The sequence below is a fragment of the Podarcis tiliguerta genome (genome assembly GCF_965153285.1).
Source record: "Podarcis tiliguerta genome assembly, chromosome: 2".
NCBI classification, from domain to species: domain Eukaryota; kingdom Metazoa; phylum Chordata; class Lepidosauria; order Squamata; family Lacertidae; genus Podarcis; species Podarcis tiliguerta.
The window spans coordinates 114400898-114425033 of record NC_139535.1 but is presented as its reverse complement, the minus strand read 5'-3'; the positions used below and the strand labels follow the sequence as shown (position 1 = coordinate 114425033).

The 24136-nt window shown below is 44.1% G+C and overlaps 1 protein-coding gene across 1 annotated transcript in view; it reads right to left on the bottom strand.

The window, feature by feature from the left end:
- FAIM2 (Fas apoptotic inhibitory molecule 2) overlaps window positions 1–12805 on the bottom strand; it is a 39895-nt gene extending 27090 nt beyond the window's left edge. Inside the window, exons 1-2 of the mRNA XM_083427964.1 lie at window positions 12415–12805; window positions 7846–8035 (exon numbers count right to left, since the gene is read on the bottom strand). Of these exons, the coding sequence (XP_083284090.1) occupies window positions 7846–8035; window positions 12415–12429 (205 nt within the window). The 5' untranslated portion in view covers window positions 12430–12805. The remainder of the gene's footprint in view (window positions 1–7845; window positions 8036–12414) is intronic.
- Between the last annotated feature and the right edge of the window lie 11331 nt (window positions 12806–24136).

The following is a 24136-nucleotide window of genomic DNA, read 5'->3' as shown; positions in this document are numbered from 1 at the left end:
TGTTACACTGTGGAAAACCTCTACCATGTACCCCTTGTGATTTTTTGCCCTCTAAACTGAAAACAATACACAGTTTAGTCTTTTTTCATAAGGAAGGTCCTTCGCCCCTTTTCTGCCCCTTTCCAACTTTACAATAATCCTTTCTGAGATTATTGTACAGTACACTGTATTCCAAAAGTGACTGCACCATAGATTTATATGATGCCATTATGATAGTGGTTCGTTTTATTTTCAAACCCTTTCCTACTAACATCCAGCATAGAAGTTGCCTTTTTTTATTGCCATCATATATTGAGCTGAGCTGATATTTTCACTGAGCATTTTCAATCACCATGACCCCAATATCTCTTCTGAAAATAATGGGGGAGATGGGGGGGGATAAAATACATACTTATTAATTTTAAGAATGTATAAACCATGCCTTTATCCAAAAGTAGATTACGGAGTAGTATAGGTAAACACTTGAAATATGCAGTGCGGTATTAAAATAGTGTAAATGAACTCAAAATAAATTCAACAAAATTATAATACAATTGAGGGGACCAAAAACTCAACAATATTTAAAAATGTCTTTGAAATTTATTTATTTATTAAAGGTTTATTATTATTTTTTAAGGTGCTAAACAGAATATAGAACTGATGCTAGGCATAACTCCCACAGGTGAGCATTCCATAGCTGAAGTGCCAGCACAGCAAAGGGCCTATCTTTTTAATACAGTGGTACCTCAGGTTACATATGCTTCAGGTTACATACGCTTTAGGTTGCAGACTCCGCTAACCCAGAACTAGTACCTCGGGTTAAGAACTTTCCTTTCAGGATGAGGACAGAAATCGCGCACCAGTGGCTCGACGGAAGGCCCCATTAGCTAAAGTAGTGCTTCAGGTTAAGAACAGTTTCAGGTTAAGAACAGACCTCCAGGATGAATTAAGTACTTAAACCGAGATACCACTGTATACATATTGTATTCCACCTATAACTGGAGAAGAACCTGCTTTAAAGATCTTAATACATGGGCAGGTTCATAAAATTAAAGGCATTCCAGTGATTGTACCTTTGAAATCCCTTCTCCTATCACTGAGTGATAGCGGGTAATAATACATATATGTGTGCAGAAAATGCAGAGATACATTTTACTGCCTCCAGTACAGTTGCCTCTTCTCCACCATAGCCAATCAGGACAGACATTTTGCTACAAACTGTTATGTGTCTATACATATCATGGGCTATATAGATATTGCCATTAGGGCTCAGGTTAGCCCTTTATCTTTCAGCTGTGGGGCCGAGGCTTTTCCTATTACTGAGCATTAAGTCTTCTTGTGAGCATATGAGGTGGGTCTCCCAGGGAATATTTCTCCTTTACACCTAATGCAGAAGAAATCCCTCAGCTTGGTTTAATTGTCTCAGACTATACTGTCTTGACATCACTTATTATGACAACTCTATCCACGCCAGGGACAAATTTGGCCAAGATACAACAGTCTGCTTCATTTACAGAGTTCATACTTTACCCAAGGCACCACTACACAATGAAAACATTGAATTCAAGATGCTTCATTGCCTAACTTCCAATGTTATTCGGTTTAAAATGATGAAAGATTTGCTTGTTTGGTGCAAGGCTCACTCTGTTTTCTATTGCTGTTGTTATGTTCTGAGTTGAATAGGATCCAAAATGCAACAGTCTGATTGGTCCTAGAACAATCGGATCCAAAATGCAGCAGTCTGATTGGTCCTAGAACAATAGAATTCAGAATGCAGCAGTCTGATTGGTCCTAGAACAATGCAGCAGTATGATTGGTCTGCAGGAGCCACCCAATCCGGCTCCAGATGGAAGTGAATCCACAACCTGATTGGCCTACAGGAGAATTCTGGAATTAGCCAATCACGTGCAGCCCTTTGTGTAAATAATGTATATAAAGCAGATACTTTGAGGGGACTTTCATTCCTCCTCACCACTATGAGCTGAATAACGAGCATGAAATCCACTCTCGACTCTGAGTATATAGAAGTTATGTATTTGAACCAGGTAGCTACACCATAGCCAATGCAACCAGTATGATGCTCTCCAGTTATTGCTCTCATCATTCCTGACCATGGACTATGCCGGCCTCAAACACTTGGAGGGCACCACACTAGCCCTCCCTGCTCTGCAGCTTAGCCAAATTATTTTACCCCATGTTTTCATCCATATAGGACTCCGAGATGGCTAACAAGCCATCATTTGAAAACAACAGCAATTCAGATTCAAGCACTACAAATAAAACAGCCACCAGCAAACTCCAATGTGATTCAGCAAGAGTAACACAACACTATCAAACCGATAGTTACATAAATTCAACTAACAAATATACCCGCAACGTGCATACAACAACCTTACTTTGCAAAAGCAGATGTGGAACATTACAAAGAAAAGTTCACCTTTTGCAAGTACTGCTCCTTAAAGTTGTTACGTTTGACACTTGTATTCGTTAAGACATACGTGGAACAAAAAAAAGCTTTTATTTGGACATTACGTTTAAAAAAACTGATTCATTTGTGCATACAGTGGTACCTCGGGTTAAGAACGTACCGTATTTTTTGCTCTATAAGACTCACTTTTTCCCTCCTAAAAAGTAAGGGGAAATGTGTGTGCGTCTTATGGAGCGAATGCAGGCTGCACAGCTATCCCAGAAGCCAGAACAGCAAGAGGGATTGCTGCTTTCACTGCGCAGCGATCCCTCTTGCTGTTCTGGCTTCTGAGATTCGGAATATTTTTTTTTCTTGTTTTCCTCCTCCAAAAACTAGGTGCATCTTGTGGTCTGGTGCGTCTTATAGAGCAAAAAATATGGTAATTCGTTCTGGAGGTCCATTCTTAACCTGAAACTGTTCTTAACCTGAAGCACCACTTTAGCTAATGGGGCCTCCCGCTGCTGCCGCGCTGCCAGAGCACAATTTCTGTTCTCATCCTGAAGCAAAGTTCTTACCCCGAGGTACTATTTCTGGGTTAGCAGAGTCTGTAACCTGAAGCGTCTGTAACCTGAAGCATGTATGTAACCCGAGGTACCACTGTACGTGGAGCATAAAAGCTTCTATTTGGACATTACGTATATAAAAACTGATCTATTTGTATTTCATGTTCTAAATGTTGATCCTTAATTGCTTCTACTCAATTAGATAATGTGAAAAGAGTTATGTTTATATGATGTATAAAGAATTTATATAGTTAAACACAGCAAGTTACATTGTGGGTATTTGTCAGCAAGAGTAACAGCAAAACCAAATCAATAATTAGTTTTGACTCAGGTTTTTATAAAGTGCTGTAATAGTAACAGGCAGATAGAGAGGAAGGTAAATGGATAGTATTAAGCCATGGATTTCCACAAGTTGGTATTATCCAAAGGTAATACCTCTCAGCCAGAGGCATAGCTGTCAAGTGTCCCTTATTTGAAGGGACAGTCCCTTATTCCAGCGCCATGTCCCGCTGCTGTCCCTTATTGATGGATGTCCCTTAAATGTCCCTTAAATGATGTCCCTTAAATTTCAAAGGAAGCAGCTCCTCTCCCTCCCTCCCTGCCGGCCAGGGAGGAGGGAGGCTCCAACCGTGTTGCTTGGCTATGTTGCTCACCCAATAAGAAGTCTAAGAAAGACTGGGGGGTGGAGCTTGCATGCCTTGTGTGTGGCTAGTTAATGCAAGCTGAGGGGGTTTTTGAATGCTGGACGCCATTTTGTTGTACGTGCTGCTGCAAACTTTGCAGTGCAAAGCCAGGCCAGGGAGCCATCTTAAGTTGAGGCTGCATAGGCCTTGTGGTGCATGTGATTCAGATTCTATTCAGTTGAACCTCTGGTTACAAAGTTGGTTGGACAGTGTTCTCGAAGCTACCAGCATGAGTATGACCAGCCTGCAGGAGGACAGGAAGACTGGAGTGCCTGGAACAGGTGAGGCTGCAGGTCCCTTATTTTGGCTGCTGGTCCCTTATTTTCAAGGCTGCTGGTCCCTTATTTTCAAATCTGTAAGTTGACAGCTATGGCCAGAGGTGCGAGATGAAGTGCTGGACGGCTTAGGAGTCAGGTGGAGTCATAACAAAAGCAGCAGCCCTTACGATATCCAGCCCCCTTAAGGCATTCACCATCACCAACAGGACTTTGAACTGGACTTAGAAATGGATCAATATTAGGCAGATTGAGGCAGCTGTAGTTCCCTACCACCACACCATTTCCTCTGAGCCCCCCAAGGCAGTAGGAAACCCTTGCCCATCTACTGCAAGCCATCCAAAAATAATACCAGTACTAGTATTATACCATACATCTGGTATACTGTAAGCCATACCAGTAGTTTGCAATCTACCTTCTGCTCAGTCCTGCTCTATGCTACCTTGTAGTTTTGCCGGCATGAAGCTGTTACCTGGAGCTACATCTTTCTGTGGCTCACTTGTTGTCTGGACCAAACTTTCCATATGAATCATTTGGTCCAGAACTTCTATCAGGACTCTTAAATTGCAAGGAACCTTCAGACATGCAGTCCCCAACCACCTACAGTCTAAACTGGTAGTGACCTAGGAACTATTGGCCACATGGTTTTATTTCATGTGTAGGTTGCCTTTGTGCTTGTAGTACATTATGATCTGCTCTGCACAGCATAAGTTGACTTGCAAAAGTAGGTAGGGGAGGGTGTGGCTGGGCCTCCTACTTTTGGCAGGGAGGGAACTGGACATTTGGTCCCTTCTCTTCCACGAAAGATGCTAGATTTTTGAGAGAGGCAGCCTGGATTGTCAAGCATGTAAAATTGTAAAAATTTAATTGCACAGGCTTTCAGTGGTCAACAACCCATGATGCAATCCCTCTGTGAATTTATATAGGATATTGCAACTTGCTGCTCTTTGTTACTAAGCCCAACTTCATTTCCAGATACACTTAACTGTTGTGAAGCAGCAGGCTGAAAGCAAAGATGAACAAGGTTTTAGTGTCTTAAGGGAGTTGCAGATAAGGAGCTTAGGGGCTTATTAATTCTAAACCACCCTTTCAAGCTTGCGGGCAGTCTCTCTCTAAGGATGTTTCACCAACGTCACAGAGGTTCAAGATGTGCAGTTTTTGAGGAAGTATCATACAGAATTCCCTCCCATTAATACCCCCTTCCTAGAGTTGCCGTACATTCCTTATTCTAAGGGACCTCAAAAAACGATAGGGTACTTTGGTTACGGTTAATCAAGGCACAAAATAGGGTTCATTGCGGTCAGAATCAATTTGGGGGAATATTGAAACTAGGCCTCTTGGCCTCTTGCAATAGTTCAGGAAGAAGATTAGAACATGTGAAATAAAAAAGAATTATGTCCATTAGATTTCTAACCCACCGCAGCAAAACAAAATATTCATGAATCACAATGCTACTCAAAGCCACCCCTAGCATTAGGCAGAGTGAGGCAGCCCATTTCAGTCACCTGATTCAGGATACCAAAAATAGCAGCAACATTCGGATTATTTGGATTATTAACATTATGATTGCTCTACATCATTTTACAGCCCTTGGGGTTGCTGTTTGGTTACTTGCCCCCAGTACCCAAATGCCTTATTCCAGCTCTGTGTATATTGGAATCGTTGGAGTGGCTTAATGCTGGCCACTCAGAATGAGCGCTTTGAGAGAGGGAGCCCGGATTGTGAGACATGTGATAAAGGTGAATAATATATCTTTGCTTTTCTGAGTTATCACCCGCTATTCAACCCTAAATCCAGGTTTGCTAGTAACTAGCTTCTACCACTGTGCTGCAAGCTTTATGCAGCAAACTCCTGTGGAATCAGGGCATTCATATTAAGAACTCAGTCAGTCAAATGACCCTCCCACCCTGAGGGACACTTAAGGTGTATATTTTTAGGACCTACCTAATTTTTGTAAATTGTTTAAAACTGATTTTAATATTGTCCTTTACTGTTGTGTTGTAATCCAGCCTGGGACCACCTGAACCAAAGCCAAGGTTCACTGAGACCTTTTCATAGTCACTCACTTGGACCTTGTATTAAACTCCCAACACCCATTGGAACCTTAAGATCTAAATTAAGTAGCTGAAAATCCGCATTCACCGTATTTCTCTAGCGTATTCTTCTTATTGCTGCTTTTACGTAGCAAAAACATGTCCATTGTCCTCTGAAGGCTCCAGCACCCAGAAGCAGATGTGAAGATCAATGGGAAAGTAACTATTCTGAAAGGCTTCATGGCCCTCCTTGGTGACATCATTGTGATGGCACAGGACTGGAACCTTCAGGTAGCAGATGAACTCACCCAACCTCTAGGGCCTTTGGTTCCTCACTGAGAATTTATTGGGGCAAGGTTATCCAAGGAATCCATTGAAAATGGACTATAAAACAGATTTTCTTCTGTCGGCCCATTCAAGCCCTATTGCAGCACAGACTCTTGCTATAAATCAGGCTTCCCCAACCTCTGCCCTCTGAATGTTTTGAGACTACAATTCCCATCATCCCTGGCCGCTGGTCCTGCTAGCTAGGGATCATGGGAGTTGTAGGCCAAAAAACATCTGGAGGGCTGAGGTTGAGGAAGCCTGCTATAAATGCTGTTCATCTTAGCTCATGAAACTGAAAATATTTTTTAAACATGCTCACATGATACATATATAGATGCATAAATTGTTTTGCAATATACATTATTTACATATCACTGGTGTAGAATTGCCAGTGTCCCAATAGATGCCTCTCTGCTTTTTAAATTTCTGAAGTGTTTGTTGCTAGAGGGAGCCTATATGCATTGATTGCAATCCTAACCATGTTCTACTCAGAAGTAAATCCCAACACTTCAGTGAGGCATACTCCCAGGTAAGTGGGGGTTAGGATTTCAACCTTAATCTGTTTCCTATTGTGAATTTCAAAAACCAGTTGTGAATTTCAAAAATCACTCATTCTTGCTTTTTTACATGGAAAGAAATGATCTCTTGTTACCTGTGGATTTTATCTGTGCTCTACAGTTAGTCAGTGTCCCTTTGTCAAACTGGGGGAAACCATCTGGATTTGACTGCTCATTTTTACTTACAATCTATCCCCTAAATCTTTATTTTCAAACCAAAATTTAATTTAAATGTACTTTTCTCCCCCACTACCGCCACCAAGTTTTGTTGATTTATAGCTTGTTGTACTTTCCTAGATACTACTCAATTCCCTTTGTACTGTGCAGGCAATTTTAAAACTGGACATTATTTTTATTTTCATTGCAGGAATACATTCACACAATGAGGATTTCAAGCTTTCAAACACAAAGTCGTGTTCGCTGTAAACATTTCAAACATTTAAAACCTAAATTGGTTTGAGTGTAATGTTCCAACAAGCACATGACCACAACCATTTCCCATATAAATACGCATTTATGAAATAAATGATGCAATAAAAAGAACATATATGTTAACTGAGCAAAGAAGAGTGTCTGTAGAATTTAGAAAATCCAGCTAACAAAGAGCAAAATATCAAGAAGATATTAAACTGTCCCTTCCTGACTCCTCAGTCAGGGAAACAAGAGAGAATGGCAAGTTTATACAGAGCTGTGAGAAATCAAATCTCCCAGTTCTCTTAACAACTAGTATATAATTTATAGAGTTTCCATAAAGGTAGCAGTGGAGGAGCTCCCAACTTATCCACAAAGCTATGAATTAATGCAGACATTTTAATTAAATATAAATAGATATGGATATTTTTAAAAATAAATAATTGCATATAACTGCATTATGACACCACAAATGCTCAAATATTCATGCAGGGTAAGAAGTCAATAGCAGTGCAAGACTGTGTGTATCTACTCAAAAGTAAGTTTAAGTTCATAGGGTTGCCTTCTAAATTTTGAATATATGTATATGTCAGAGAGAGAACAAACTCACTGGGATCCACATACGCCCAAGCTGGATGTAGAGGAACATTCAGAGGCGGAGGGAATGCCCCTGATTTCAATCCTTCTGCTGAGGTCGCCTCTTCGTATGTTGGAGGAGCTACTGGGACATTTGTGTTGTCCTTTTTGTCTGCATCTGCCTGCTGACCTTCAGAGTTTGGAGACTTGTTATTCACGGAGAGCTGCAGAGCAAAATAGGAAATGGAACATTAATTTTTTGTTTTTGTTTTTTAACAAATAAATAAAAAACCCTCATGTGTTTTATATGGGACAAAGAGGAGGCAACCAAAACAAGTTCCAGTTCCAGTATTTTTTTAAGGGGACACATGGCCAGTCCTCTAAGCCTAGAAGAGGTGGGGCATATATACAGAGAATGGTCTGACCTTCTCAGCTTTCCCATGGCCAGTAAGAATGGCAATACTGTTTAACCAATGGATCTGCGGTGAACCTTGGTTGAACTAAATGCTGAGTCTTTCCACCCTGAGTAAACTAAATTGACTACCGCCCAGATTTAGGACATGCTCATTTCTCATATACACCAAGTAAGGTCTTGGAAACTGATTTTTTCCTAAGACCTCTTGTCAATGATGGCATGTTAGCCAACAGTCGTAAGAGGGAACCTTAATGCCAGAGGTGGTTCATATGCAGGTCAGCATGGAGATTCACAGACCTGAAGTAAAGTTAGCTTTTTACTAGGATAAGCAGCATACAGTACATCCAGAGAGCACCACAGGACACGGCTTGCCTCCAGTAGCACAGTGGCCAAGACTACCTGTCTGCCCTTCCCATTAGGTCCAGTTGCAGACGACTCTGGGGTTGCGGCGCTCATCTCACTTTATTGGCCGAGGGAGCCGGTGTACAGCTTCCGGGTCATGTTGCCAGCATGACTAAGCCGCTTCTGGCGAACCACAGCAGCACACGGAAATGCCATTTACCTTCCCGCCTGAGTGATACCTATTTATCTACTTGCACTGTGTGCTTTCGAACTGCTAGGTTGGCAGGAGCAGGAACTAAGCAATGGGAGCTCACTCTGTCGCTCGGATTAGAACCGCCAACCTTCTGATTGGCAAGCCCAAATCTCTTCATTAGCTGTATGTCTTCCAAACAACCTTAACCTCTTATTCTCTCTGTGCTCTTTGCTTGGCTACATGCAAAGCTCTGTGTGTCCTTGGAGACACGGGTGGGAGGGGAGATTAATACAGTGGGACCTGTCAGTTCCCGTGAAGCTGCCATAGCTCCTGTCCCCTTCCTCCTCTGCTTCAGGTCCTGAACCTGAATTTCTTCCCTCTGCTTCCTGCCCTGCCCTTGAATGGCTTTCTACCTGTGGCTCTTCTCTCTCCCTCAAGCCTGTTGCTTCTTCAGCACCCCACCCTCCTCCTTCCTCTGACCCAACTTCCATGTCCCACCACAAGTCCCCTGGTTTACAGCCTTCCTCCTCTGTGGTTTCCCATGGGGGTTCTTCTGGAGCATCCCACCACTCTTCTTCATCCAGCCAGTCCTTGACCCAGAAGCTCAAGTTTGTGGTGCTTTTAAAGAAGCAAGAGAGGAACTAGTAGGGTTATAGCAAAAGGTTCCTCATTACGTTTTTCATGAAAGCCATTGTTTCCTCATGTATATCAAGCGAGGGGCTGTGGTCCTCTAGATGTTGCTGGACAACAACTCCCACCATCCCTGGCTGTGGCTGGTGGAAGCTGTAGTCCAATGACATCTCGAAGGCCTCAGTGGGTTCCCCACAGTTGTCGTATTCCATTTTGTTTTGTAGATGTGTCCATTTCCCTAGACCAGGGGTCAGCAAACTTTTTCAGCAGGGGTCCCTGTCCCTCAGACCTTATGGGGGGGCCAGACTATATTTTGAAGGGAGGAAAAATGAATGAATTCTTATGCCCCACAATAACCCAGAGATGCATTTTAAATAAAAGGACACATTCTACTCATGTAAAAACATGCTGATTCCCGGACTGTCCACGGGCCGGATTTAGAAGGCGATTGGGCTGGATCCGGCCCCCAGGCATTAGTTTGCCTACCCATGCCCCTAGACTGATCCACTGGCTTATTGTGAGACTGTAAGCTCAGCCTTGCCATCTAGGAGGTTCAATCTGTAGACCAGAGGTGCATAGCTGTCAACTTACAGATTTGAAAATAAGGGACTAGCAGCCTTGAAAATAAGGGACCAGCAGCAAACATAAGGGATTTTCGGCAACCAGCTGAACTACAAAGTTAAAAGGGACCAGATAATTTTGGAGAGCAGCGCTGGTTTTTAGCCCTTCGTTTCCAGAGGTTGCTGCTCAAGACACCAGCCGATGAAACACTGCAATTAAATAACTACAAACAGCAACCACTTTTCGCGCAAAACGAAGCCCAAGCTACGAAGATGCTGCTGCAGTTCTGTATCTTTTCTCTCATGCTCCATCTGCAGCTCACAATTCCATCTGGTGGGGCGGGAGGAAGGGGGGGAATAGCGCCTGAAGTAAACCCACAGATCAGACCATCTATGCTAGTCTACCACTGCAAATCTATGGGAGAAGAGTTTGCGGTCCTTCCCTTGTAGCCCTTGGAACACCTGCCCAGGCCTCCGCCTCCTCCTCTTCCTCCTGTCTCTGAACTGCTTTCTCTATGGTTGCCCTCGCTCTCCTCTCAAGGCTCCTCAGCAATTCATAGGCCACGCCAGGCTGCCCATCTCATCCGGGTCCTTCGGCAGCACAGCCGCAGTACGGCCTAGTGGGAGCAGGAGCAGTGGCAATGGGCAGAGGGGAGGCCCCAGGCAGAGACGCTCAGTTCGTCGGCCGCGAGTAGGATGGTGGCAGAAGGGCCCAAGGCTCCTGCCAGTCCTGGCGGGGAGGGGCTCCCAGGGGCTGAGGCTGGTCAGAGGAGGCCGGAGGGGGGCGGGGCGAGCAGCCAAGCAACACAGTTGGAGCCTCCCTCCTCCCTGGCCAGCAAGGAGGGTGGGAAAGGAGCTGCTTCCTTTGAAACCCAGGAAATTTAAGGGACATCCATCAATAAGGGACAGCAGTGGACATGGTGCTGGGATAAGGGACTGTCCCTCCAACTAAGGGACGCTTGACAGCTATGCAGAGGTGGGGAACCTGTGGCCCTCCAGATGTTGCCGAATTGCAGCTCCCATCATCCCTTTCCATTGGCCACATTGGCTGGGTCTCATGGAGTTCAGCAGCATCTGGGTGGGCCAAAGGTTCCCCCCCCCTCCTGTAGACTGCAGGATAATCCAGCCTGCTGCTCCCATAGCATTTTGAATTATGCCTCTGCTTCTGTGGCTTGAAGAAAAAACACATATCCTCCCTAATGTCTCACAGCAGTTAAAAATACTTAAAACAACAGAAGCAACACACTCTGTGATCCAGTATCACTTGACACCACTATCTTAGATAACAGATTCAAAATAAGCCCTATTGATCCCAGAAGGATTTAGGTCCTAGGGCAGCTGGACACTCGATTTGGCATCCCCAACCCTGTACAATCAACAGCACAGCTCCATAAAGACAATGCTGATGAATCCTAGGCTGTTTCACAGCAGCCAGAGCTGCCTTGCAGCCACCCCACAAAAGCTTTCTATAATTATAACAACTCAACACGTGGCAGCTGAAAAATGCGAGCCAATCAGCAGCAGCGCCAAAATGAATCAGAGGTGTGTGGAGTTGTCCAGGAGTTGCGTCAGTGTGGTGCCATCTGGATTGAGGTGACCTAATTCAAAGGGAGCAAGCGCCTAGAAGGTGGGGGGGGGCAGAAGAGAAGGGGAGGCGACCTTTGCAAAGGAGATTTCTTAGGTCCAGCTTCGTGCAAGAAATTGAGCATTTCATACGTATCCTCTAGTATAGGCATGGGATCTCATTGCATGACATCAACACCCTGCTGGCCACATTCCAAGCAAGGGAGCATTTGGGATAACTCATCCCTATTACATAACTCCCTATGCGCACAGGTGAGACCCAGAATTATGGAACACACAACATAAGCGATTGCAGCAGCATCCAAGATTGAACCACCATAGATTTGTTGCTTACATCATAGCCAGCAGCTACAGGAAGCAAAAACTAAAACATGCATTTAAAGCCTCTCTGATGCTGCTTTTACATGGCAACTGATTTCTTACAGAGGGGTTGGAGAGGCCAGGGCCGGGGGGGGGGGGGTGATGGATGACATTTAATCTCCTTCAGTTCAACCTCCTGCAATGAGTAACAACAGGATTTCTTATTCTTGCAAGGTTTCAAGAGCACTTTTAAAAGGCTGGCACAAATCCCAGGGGAGATGATAGGGGATAAGTGGAGGTGATTGACAGTTATCCTGTCACTAGCCCTGCGGTGACATGCAATCAACCTCTTCCCACATTATCCCCCCCCCCCCCGCCGCTTTTTCTCTTTCGCAACAGGGATTTGGTGCAAAGAACAAGCAGATGGATGATTTGCACTCATACACAAACACACAAAGATGGCGAGGTTGCATTAATTCAACACCGCAATTGCATTTGTCCTTAATTATGCCAAGCATCTACAAGCCAGCTTGATTATTAGAATTAAGCAAGGTTTATTTAGTCCTGATCCCCACCTACCTTTCCCTGCGTCATGTTTTCCTATGGACTGATGCTCCTCTGCTTGAGAGAATGGCACTTCGCAGGAAGCGAGAGCAAGGAAAGCTATTCTTCTCCCCTCTGCTCAGCAGCTGACTAGCTACGTATTATCTGCTGGCTCTTTCCCTGGTGTGTCGCTTCAACCTCTGCAGCTGGTCTGGTGATGCTCTTACATTCCAGCAACATCTAGATCTCATCTCCCTTCTGGTGGTGGAGGTGGGAATCTACCATTCCCGAGCTGCTGAACAGGGGGGGATGCTGAGGAAAGCAGATGCCAGAAAGAAAGGTGGGGGTGCTGAGGAAGGACAGTGCAAGCTTTTGACGTAGCCTCTTTCAGAGTGTGATGCAGTGTCACACACACAGAGAGACAAACCCAGCAAATGCCAGAATGCAGCTTAACGGCGGAGGACCAGAATCGCAGGGTGAACAAACAAAAGGGGAGGTGAAAGAGAGAAGGTGATGCAGAGGAGACCTGGGAGGATGCTCTTCTAAGACTTAAATGCACCACTTTGCTGCGTTACTAACAGCAGCCCAGGGAGCGATTAGCAGCAGAGCAGCTTGGGGAACCACAGTGTTGCACATCAGAAGGAAAAGACGCCGCTGCTTCCACTCTGACTTTCACATAGTCAGCTAGATAGTTTATCAGGTTTGCATACATCACTCCATGCATCCAAAGAGATTTACAATAATAAAATGCAGAATACCTTTAAAAAAATAAATCAATAGGACAATTCAAAACACTAAAAGTGCTCGTCTGATGAAAATCATTTAAAACAACACAGTGGCTTTGTGCATATTTAATCCTCTCTGAACAGCTGGCTGTGGGGCTGTGGACACGCCACATATGTTAAACAATTCCCCTCCAAAGAATCCTGAGAACTGGGAAATGTAGCTCTCCTAGGGAAAACTACACTTCCCAGGATTTGGGGTGTGTGCTTTAAATGTAGGTTTCACGCAGAACCTTCATTATTCTTTGCACTTTCTTGTCAGATTCTCCTTTAAAATACGCACACATTTATATGTTGTGTGCATTATGGCCTAGATGCCTTACAGGACTATTTTCATCCCTCTTAAAACTTTAATGGGTCATGCATTTTATTTGCCTTAATTACTGAGCCCTGAAGACAGTACTGTTTTATTGTCGTGCTCTTAAAAAAACAATCACAAGCCACATGCACATCAGCAAGCACACTAGCAGGAGATCTACCCAGTTTCAATGAGGTGCAAGGTTTAACTACTTAACTCTTAGGTTTTGGGCATTGTCAAAGATTCATAGAATTGTACAGTTGGAAGGTATCCCAAGGATCATCTAGTCCACCCCCCCTGCCATGTAGAACTCTCAGCTAATGCATCCATGACAGATCTTTCTCCTCTGTTCCTCCACTCCTCCACAGGGAAGTCGCATGTCACTTTTATGCAGCAACAACAACAAGTCTTGCAGCACCTTAAATATCAGCAAATTTGTAAGAGCACAAGCTTTTGTGGAACACCCACAAATTTTCATTGTGGTAGAATTCATGTCATGTGGTCTACAAATCTTGTGCCCATGATATGTTGGCCTTCAAAGTGCTGCAAGACTCGCACTCTTGGCCTTCCCCTTGGTGTGCCTTATATTCTGCATGCAAACCAGAGCCCTGAGTGTGCCCCACTGGCATTCCTAGATGGTGTTTGACAGTGGCATTGCATAGGTAAAGGTACCCCTGACCGCTAGGTCCAGTCACGGACAACTCTGGCATTGGAGCGCTCATCTCGCTCTATAGGCCGAGGGAGAGGGTGTTTGTCTGCAAACAGCTTCCGGGTCATGTGGCCAGCATAACTAAGCCACTTCTGGCGAACCAGAGCAGCCCACAGAAACGCCCTTTACCTTCCCGCCGGAGTGGTACCTATTTATCTACTTGACTTTGACGTGCTTTCTGTTACGTTGTGGGCGAACATATCAGACGACACAGTGATTTCTCCAGAGCAGCTCTTTATTGTAAGCTGGACAGACTGAACCGCAAACAGCTCAGCCGGCCTCCTTTTATAAGAGCCGGCTGTCAACATTGTAGCAACAACAACCCAGGGTTTCCCACCTAAAATAACTGACGTGGGCCTGAGTGAAAACTATCTACAGTAACCCCCTGCTGGCCCAGAGTGAGAACATCAGTACATAACACTTTCGAACTGCTAGGTGGGCAGGAGCAGGACCAAGCAACGGGAGCTCACTCCGTTGCGGGGATTCGAACCGCCAACCTTCTGATCGGCAAGCCCTAGGCTCTGTGGTTTAGACCAGAGCACAACCCGCATCCCTATGTGGTATTGCATACTGAATTTTAATTACTGGGAGTCCATTTTCACCTAAAACATGGGATAAAAATATAATAAATATAATTATAACATAATATAATAACAACATAAAATTAAATTGAAGCATTATGGCTATGGTGCGCACTTGCAGGGCCAGCCTGCAGAATTTTTCCAGGTTGCAGAGAGGACCTAAGTACTGAAAGGATGGAGCAGATGAAAGATAGAGACAGAGAGAAAGAGAAAAGACGAATAGCTCCTGTACATTTTGCCTCATATCCCAGGTTCTACAAATGCTTGGGGGGGGGATTCTTTAAAGAAAATGAAACCTGGGAATCTGGGGGGTTTTCCATTTGCAGAAGCTGACTGGACTGGCAGTGTAATCTTACTTTGACACTGGTGATAGCATAGCCCATTTCTCCCTTGCATCTGAGGGCAGCAGAGTAGCTTAGAAGAGACAAGAACAACCATCAAGCCACACAGCTCTGTCCTCCAACAGAGGGGAATAGCCGGGACAGATGGTCACCACTTCCTCCTAACATCTTCTGCCTGAGGCAGTTGCCACAGTATTTGCCTAACAGTAGGGCCGGTCCTGGCCATTTGCTAGGATACTGTAAAAAGTACTACTGATGTTGCAACAAGATTTGCTTTACTTATTTACTTACTTATTTCAACAATTAACCTGCAGTTTATGGTTTTAACCTGCTAATTAGTTATACAGTCCAGAAAACATTTTGCTCTTGAATGCTGCCAGAACAAAGTTGGAAATTCAGGAGTTTGTTTTATTAAAGCTGTAGGCACAGTGCATTATAACTTAGCTACTGCTGTGTCATAAAAAATACTAAAGGTAAAGGTACCCCTGCCCGTATGGCCAGTCTTGACAGACTCTAGGGTTGTGCGCTCATCTCACTCTAGAGGCCGAGAGCCAGCGCTGTCCGAAGACACTTCCGGGTCACGTGGCCAGCGTGACAAGCTGCATCTGGTGAGCCATCACAGCGCACGGAAACGCCGTTTACCTTCCTGCTAGTAAGCGGTCCCTATTTATCTACTTGCACCCGGAGGTGCTTTCGAACTGCTAGGTTGGCAGGCGCTGGGACCAAACAACGGGAGCGCACCCCGCCGCGGGGATTCGAACCGCCGACCATGTGATCGGCAAGTCCTAGGCACTGAGGTTTTACCCACAGCGCCACCCGCGTCCCCATAAAAAATACTACTATTGCTTTTTTCATCCCTGTAAATTGTTGTCTATTTTTGAGTCATTCAGAGTGATGGAGCAATTTCACCCTCAGACTTTAGCGATAAAGTAAACTCCTTATACAAGACTTGAAGATGAATAGTTACCTGTCAGGATGGCAACAGTTTAATTGGTCGCCCAATTGGTGTCAAAGAAGGATAGAACTTTCTTCATGTATGCCACAACAGCAGCAAGAATACTTATCGCAAAGTATTGGAAGACACAAGATCTACCCACTCTGGAAGAATGGCAGATGAAGGTGATGGACTACATGGAATTGGCGGAAATGACCGGCAGAATCCGAGACCAGTGAGAAGAGCTGGTGGAGGAAGATTGGAAGAAATTTAAAGACTATTTACAAAAACACTATAAAATTAATGAATGTTAGAATGATGTTGGATTGAGGTTAAATGGTTATTAGTAATAATGTGGTGAAGAAATATGGAAAGATGGATGGTTAAAAGATGAAAAACTAAAGGTATATTACACTAAGATAAAGATAAGGATAAGGTAGAGGGAAGGGATTTGCTGACTAAAATCATTGGAATTGGAATACAGAGAGGGAGGTGTGGGGAAGTCCGGGAAGCAAGCAAATGTAAGAAATATCATGGAAATTGAATTGTTTTTATATGTTTTTATTTTTGTAGTTCGTATTTTTGTATTTTGTTTTTTTTTTCTTTTTTCTTTTTTCTATCTGAAAACCTTAATAAAATATTTTTTTTAAAAAAAAGAAGTTGTATTATTTATACATGAGTTTGACCAAACTGCGGGAGGCAGTGGAAGACAGGAGTGCCTGGTGTGCTGAGGTCCATGGGGTCACAAAGAGTCAGACACGACTAAACGACTAAACAACAAAAAAATTATTTATATATTCAGTTCAATACAGTTTGTTTCTCCCCCTTGAGCCCAAGAGGGGGTTTGGTCTTCTTGCTCCAGAAGAGCACTCTCATCTTCTCCAACATTTCTCAGATGAAAATAGGGACATCCCATTCCATAATGATAATTTTACTATTTATACCCCACCCATCTTACTGGGTTGCCCCAGCCACTCTGGGCAGCTTCCAACATATATGAAAACATAAGAAAACATTAAACATTCTTCTTAAAACAAAAAACAAAAACCCTCCCTATACAGTGGTACCTCGGGTTACAGATGCTTCAGGTTACAGATGCTTCAGGTTACAGGCTCCGCTAACCCAGAAATAGAACCTCGGGTTAAGAACTTTGCTTCAGGATGAGAACAAAAATCGTGCTCTGGCAGCCCGGCGGCAGCAAGAGGCCCCATTAGCGAAAGTGGTACCTCGGGTTAAGAACAGTTTCAGGTTAAGAACGGACTTCCAGAACGAATTAAGTTCTTAACCCGAGGTACCACTGTACAGGATGCCTTCAGACCAATCAGGGATCGAATAACTCCATACCCTCCAAGATTTCTCTAAAGAAAATAGGGACATCTTAAGGAAAAGTGGGACATTCTGGGATCAAATCAGAAACTGGGGTGGCTTCTCTAAATCCGGGACATCCCTGGCAAATAGGGACACTTGGAGGGTCTGTAACCTTTCGTAGTAATGCATAAATCATTAGTCCATAGCTTGCCTGCCTTCATAAATTCTTCCAGTCCACTGGAGGAGGAAGAGGGGGCAGGGGGAGCACACCGCCCCCAGCACCATGATCCCAGTGGGGTGCCATCACAGATGCCCCCTCCCGTGCTGGGCGCCATGCCCCCAGAACGCGCACCAGCCACGCTATGCCTGCTCTCTGCCCCCAGTGCAGGAGCATGAAGCTCCGCCGCTGTTCCAATCTGCTTGAAGTCTTCACACTCCCATGTTGCGCGTGTAGGTCCCCAGGCCACCCCCTCAAATAACTTCACACATAACACGTAATTTAGTTTTGGTTTTTGGGCACTATTTTGGCCACAACTTTATTAAAATACAAAATCAGTGAGTGGTTGTTTAGACATTGGTTATGACTATCTGTCCCCCCGCCTGGGACAGAACTGGCATCCCAAGGTCCGATCGGTAGCCAGTAGAAGAGAAAGTCAAACTGGGGGGTCACCTGAGCTAAGCGTCGGACCCACGCCGCTCTCCCCAGCAGCTCCCCGAAAGCTTGCCTGCCCGGTCCTATAACAAGGATTCCCATAACAGGGATTGGGCGGCCCTGGTCCCATAACAGGGATTCCCATAACAGGGATTGGGCGGCCCTGGTCCCATAACAGGGATTGGACGAAATCATGGCAAGCCCCAGGATTCCTTTAACGGAATTCCCTTCATCGCAATAGGAGGGGCAGGCACCGCCTGTTCAGCCCCCTCCACCACCAGCATATTATAACCAATGCCTAACCGCAACCTTACAAGTTGTGACGAATTGCTGAGTAGTAGGCAAAAACCAAATGGCACAGCCAATCACCAAATGGCAAAATTCCTACTAGGCCCCTGCGCCAAGGCAGACGACCCCATGACAGACAAAGCAAGGTCAACCGGAAAAGAGGGCGGGTGGGCGGGTGATCCGATGCACTCTGCAAAGAGAAAGAGAAACCAGAGTGCACCAATATTTAAAGACTATGGTCCCACCCACTCAATTTGCAACATACAATTTGCCCCAGCAACCCGGTTATCCAATCACAGATGCCAGGCAATAACTATTAACCAGCCTGGCAACAAGAAGCCTGGCCCGGTGGCCCACACCGCAACACGTGCTCTCATTTATTGGAGAACACGCTTTCTCAGTCAATGGCAAGAAAACTCCCACCCTATGTTCTAAGACGCCCACACCCACATTTTTAAAGATGGTTAACAAGGTAATAAGGCCATGATTCAGCAATTCTGTGGCCTGAGTTTGCAGCTGCCACAACTTCCCCATCTCTGCTCCATGCTTTTTGCAAATACCATTCCTAAGAACTATTTTATGGTTAGGTAGCCGTGGTTTGGTCCCTCCTTCCCGCAGGCCGCAGTCAGCACAACTAATTTCTTTGAGGAAGTTTGCCATGTGGAGATGCCTCTAGGTAAAAACCACAAGCCACAGTAATCTAACGCTAAATTACAAAGCACTATGTAAGGGGAAGAAAGCCAGCAGTTAATTAACCGCAAAACCCAAGATACATACTTCACTTACAAGACAACATCTATAATCACTTACAGTAATCAGCAGCTGGAAAGACAATTTGTTTAATTATGTAACCAATGCGGTATGTTCTGTAGGAAGATCAGCATTACTCTGTTTACATATATAACTAATGCCTTGCAAAAAGGTTTTTATTTGTCTAGAATCATGATTGTCAATCAAATTATGGATGTATGCAAACAAAGCAAAACAGACAAATGCCATTCTGTAAACACGAAAGGTAAAAGAGATATCTACCGTTGTGAGGACTTAGCAATAAAAGGAGAGAAAACTTAACTTGGGTTCGGGAAACCCAGAGCAGCCAAGCCTGGGCTGCAAACTCGATTTCTTGAAGAGCACATTAAGGCTAAATTGTAGACCGTGTTTGAAGATTGTTAGGCAAAGGACTCTTTGGATTTGCTCAAGCCAAGCAGAATTCTGGATAGTTCCTTTTTATGCTTATGGTTTATGGTAAGCAGCAGAGACTCACCAATTGGGAGGTCAGGTAAGCCTCCACCCCACTGTCTCTTACTGATGGTAAAGTATCTGCTTTTCTCAGAGGACTTAGAATAATTCACAGTTTCAAAAACTAGAGGAGGAGGAGGGTATATGCACTTTTAGAGTCACCCTTTCCCCTAATATAGCATTTTTTTGTTTCGAGATCTGAATCAGAAAATTCAGAAAACTTTCTGAATTTTTGAAGGTTTTTGAAAATTTTGAAGGTTAGCTGTCTTTTGGTTTGTGTGTTATTATTTTTTAAGTGTGAATTGGTTTCAAATGGAAATATGAACTGAACAGAGTTTCTCTGCCCGTCCCCCAGCTTTGTGTCTTTAAAAGTGTTTGGATTATTGCAACATTTTTTTAAAAAAAAAATCCTTCCAGTGGCACCTTAGAGACCACTGGAAGGATTATTATTAATATTATTATTATTATTATTATTATTATTATTATTATTATTATTATTATTATTATTATTATTTTACTATGGCAGACCAACACGGCTACTTACCTGTAACTGGATTATTGCAGTTATTAGTACAGTGGTGCCTCGCAAGACAAAATTAATTCGTTCCGCGAGTTCTTTCGTTGAGCGAGTTTTTTCGTCTTGCGAAGCACCACTGCAGTTAAACACTAACAACGGTGGGGAGGGGTGGGGAGAAGCAGGGCAGCTGCCGCAGCCGGTACCTTGGACTCACCCGCGCCTTGTGGACACCACGCGACGCGGCTGCTGGAGGGTGGTGGGGCTCAGGAGCGCGACTCCGACTGCAACGCTGGCTGCTGGCAGCAACGGCTCCTGAGGGGAGGGCGCGAGGGCGGTGGGCAGCGGCGCGAGGCAGCCGGAAGGTCGGAAGGTTGGCCGGAAGGTGGGAGGGAGCCGGAGGAGTCGTCAGCCGGAAGGTGGGAGGGAGCCGGAGGAGCGGGGAAGCGAGCGTGCAACCGTCGCCATGACAGGAGAGGCAGGGCCGTTTCATCTAGCGAAGCAAGCCCTTAGGAAAATCCGTCTTGCGAAGCACCTCAGAAAATGAAAAACCCTTTCGTCTAGCGAGTTTTTCGTCTTCCGAGGCATTCGTCTTGCGGGGTATCATTGTATTAGCTTCATCCCAGGAATTGATTCATACCATGTCAATCTCCTTCTTTATGGCATTGACAGTCACGTGTCTTAGAGTCACATGTCTTAGAGTCTCTAACAAAATATTCTTGCACACCAATCCAATATCTGAGCGGCAGAAGATTCTGGAGGTTCAAGCCTGCTCTTTAGGATGTCCCTGCTCTATTATTTTAATAGTGTCTGAGAAAGCAGCTGCTACAAACAGCCCAGCTAAACTAAGGGCCCATCCATACCTCGGCTTAATGTGGATTGGGAACCCCTTGTTCCTCTTTTGATTCCCCCTCATTCAAATGGTCTTCTCCTCCAAACTGCTGCTCCCCCACATTTTCCACCCGCTAAATCCAGAGGTTCCCTATGCAATCGATGTAGCCTTGCTGTTCAGATTTTCAAACCATAGGGAATCTCTTGCTTTACGTGGAAGAAAGTGTGGGACAACTGCAGTTGGAGGAGAAGGCTGCACAGGTGAGGGGGAATTAAAGGAGGCACAAGATATTTGTGACCAAAATTTTATGCATTTCAATAATTTTATAATCATTTTAACATTTCAAAACTTGACTTTCTACCCCTTCTTTCTGCAGTTCCTTAAATTAATTTTTAATATTTTCTGCATATCCAAATTAACTTAATTTGCTCATTTATTCATCTACTTTAAATATATACTTTTATAAAACTGCAGCTTAATTACAATTATCCTGCCAGTGTTCATATCTGTTTACAAGTTTATTATTCAATAAACCACTTCCATTCTTTTTTAAAAAGTTTGTTATCTTGATTTCTTATTTTTCTGGTAAGTAAAGGTAAAGGGTAAAGGGACCCTGACCATTAGGTCCAGTCGTGATTGACTCTGGGGTTGCGGCGCTCATCTAGCTTTATTGGCCGAGGGAGCCAGCGTACAGCTTCCGGGTCATGTGGCCAGCATGACTAAGCAGCTTCGGGCGAACCAGAACAGCACACGGAAACGCCGTTTACCTTCCCACCTATTTATCTACTTGCACTTTGACGTACTTTCGAACTGCTAGGTTGGCAGGAGCAGGGACCGAGCAACGGGAGCTCACCCCGTCGCGGGGATTCGAACTGCTGACCTTCTGATCGACAAGTCCTAGGCTCTGTGGTTTAACCCACAGTGCCACCCAGGTCCCTTTTTCTGGTAAGTTTCGCCATTTCTGCATATTCCATAAGTTTTTGTATCCATTCTTCTTTTGCTGGGACTTCGACTTCTTCCCATTTTGGGGCAAGTAACATTCTTGCCGCTGTTGTCACATACACGAATAAATTTCTATTCAGTTTGGGTAGTTCTGTCCCTATAATTCCCAAAAGGAATTATATCACCACTTAAATTAAGCTGTGGTTATGAATGGGCCCTAACAACCTATATTAACATTTTCTGCAAATCTTGGATAAGCAGAACCCGCTGGATTTTACTGGTCTTATCCAATCTCTTTTTCGACCAACTTTCCTCAGCACTTTTCCCCAAGTGCTGTGCCTATACAGTGGTACCTCGCAAGACGAATGCCTCGCAAGACGAAGAACTTGCAAGACGAAAGAGTTCTTTGTTTTTTGAGTTGCTTCGCAAGACGAATTTCCCTATGGGCTTGCTTGTGCCTTTTTCTTAAAACCGTCAATGCATTCCTATGGGAAACCGTGCTTCGCAAGACGAAAAATTCACAAGATGAAAAATTGACAAGACGAAAAATTCACAAGATGAAAAATTCACAACACGAAAAATTCACAAGACGAAAAACTCGCAGAACGAATTAATTTCGTCTTGCAAGGCACCACTGTATTAACATTTTCTGCAAATCTTGGATAAGCAGAACCCGCTGAAATTTTACTGGTCTTATCCAATCTCTTTTTCGACCAACTTTCCTCAGCACTTTTCACCAGCCAGGAGACATTTGCTGTGCCTTGAAATTTCACTTTACAGGTGTGTTTCAGTGTCAAATCTACTGTGGGTTAAAAACGCACCTGTAATATTAATTTAAAATCAACGGTCCCAGCAGACATGGAGCTAAACATGAAACTATTCTTTCTTCCAGCAGGTGAAACACAAAAAGCAAAACTCTGGGGTGTGGCAATGAAAGCAAAAATTGAGCCACTCCCTGGGATTAAATTATTCTGCCATCTAGGACCCATGATTGGGTCACCACCCCTTGAAGAACATGTTCCTGCCATTATGGCATGGATTTAGGTGTGTGCCAGGTATGTGGAGCGGTGCCACTGAGGCTAGAGGGGCCTAGTAGGGGAAGACAGTGTTGGAGAGCTCAACAGAGTCAAGATGTATTTCAGAGGATGGTGATATTCCCATGATATGGGGAACTCCCTCTTATATAAGGAGATCTGAGCAGAGTATGCTTTATTCTTGCTGTTTCAACCAAGAGCTGACCAGAGGCTTTAAAGAGACAGCCATCAGAAAGGCAAAATGAAGCTACGTCACTTGTGTTGTCATTATTATTTTTATTACAATGACAATGCTGTTTTCCTGCATAAACACGTTTTGTTTTTCTAAAAATAATTTTTATTGAATGATTTTATGTTACAAAAAACAATACAGCCATACTACCACTAAATATAATTAAGAAATAAAAATTACATACATCGATATTTTGTTTGTTATTTGTTATTTACCGTCTTATTTCCTCCCAGACATTGCATACAACAACACGCATATGTGCAGACACCCACACACCCACACCCGCACACAAAATGATAATAATGAAAGTAAATATTTTCCCCCTTTTATTTTCCAAAATCTTTTCTTCAACTTTGACTTCCTGTCAAGTCCCTTTGCATATATTTTATCTTACATTTGAATGTACACAAAACAATAAACCTTTCTATATAATTTTTCTAATATATTCTGAAAACATAATAAAAAATCCTTAATTGTTGTCCACCTCCTTTTAGTTCCTTTATCACTCGAATGCTAGCACGGAGTCAAAACTATTATTGTATTTTTGAACATATCTTCTATAACCATCCCATTTCCCCGCAAATTTTTCCTTTTGAGTTTCCTCTGAGTTTACTAGTCAATTGAGCCGTCTCCACCAATTCCTGTAATTTGATTTGCCAATCTGTTATTTTTGGAGCCTCGTGATCTTTCCATCCCTTGGCCACAAGTATACGAGCCGCTGCGGTTGCATACAAGAATACCTCTCTTAGATTTTTTGGGATCTCGTTATCTAAAATACTTAATAGAAATGCCGCATAAACACATGTGTGATGGCCTGGGAATCCGATTCAGAGGCTGAACCGGAGGAATCCCAGCCTGCACAGGAGTCCCCGCCTCCAGGGCCAGCTGAACTGGGGCAGGGCCTTGATTCTGAAGTGCCTGCACCTGTGCCGGATCCTCAGGAGCAGGCACCAGGTGAATCCACTCTGGCTCCGGAGGTGGTTGAGGACTCAGTGCCTACAGGTGAGTCTCCCCCTGGGTCCAGTAACCCTTCAGCCTCTCCTGAACTGCAGAGGCTCGGGGCAGAGAGGCG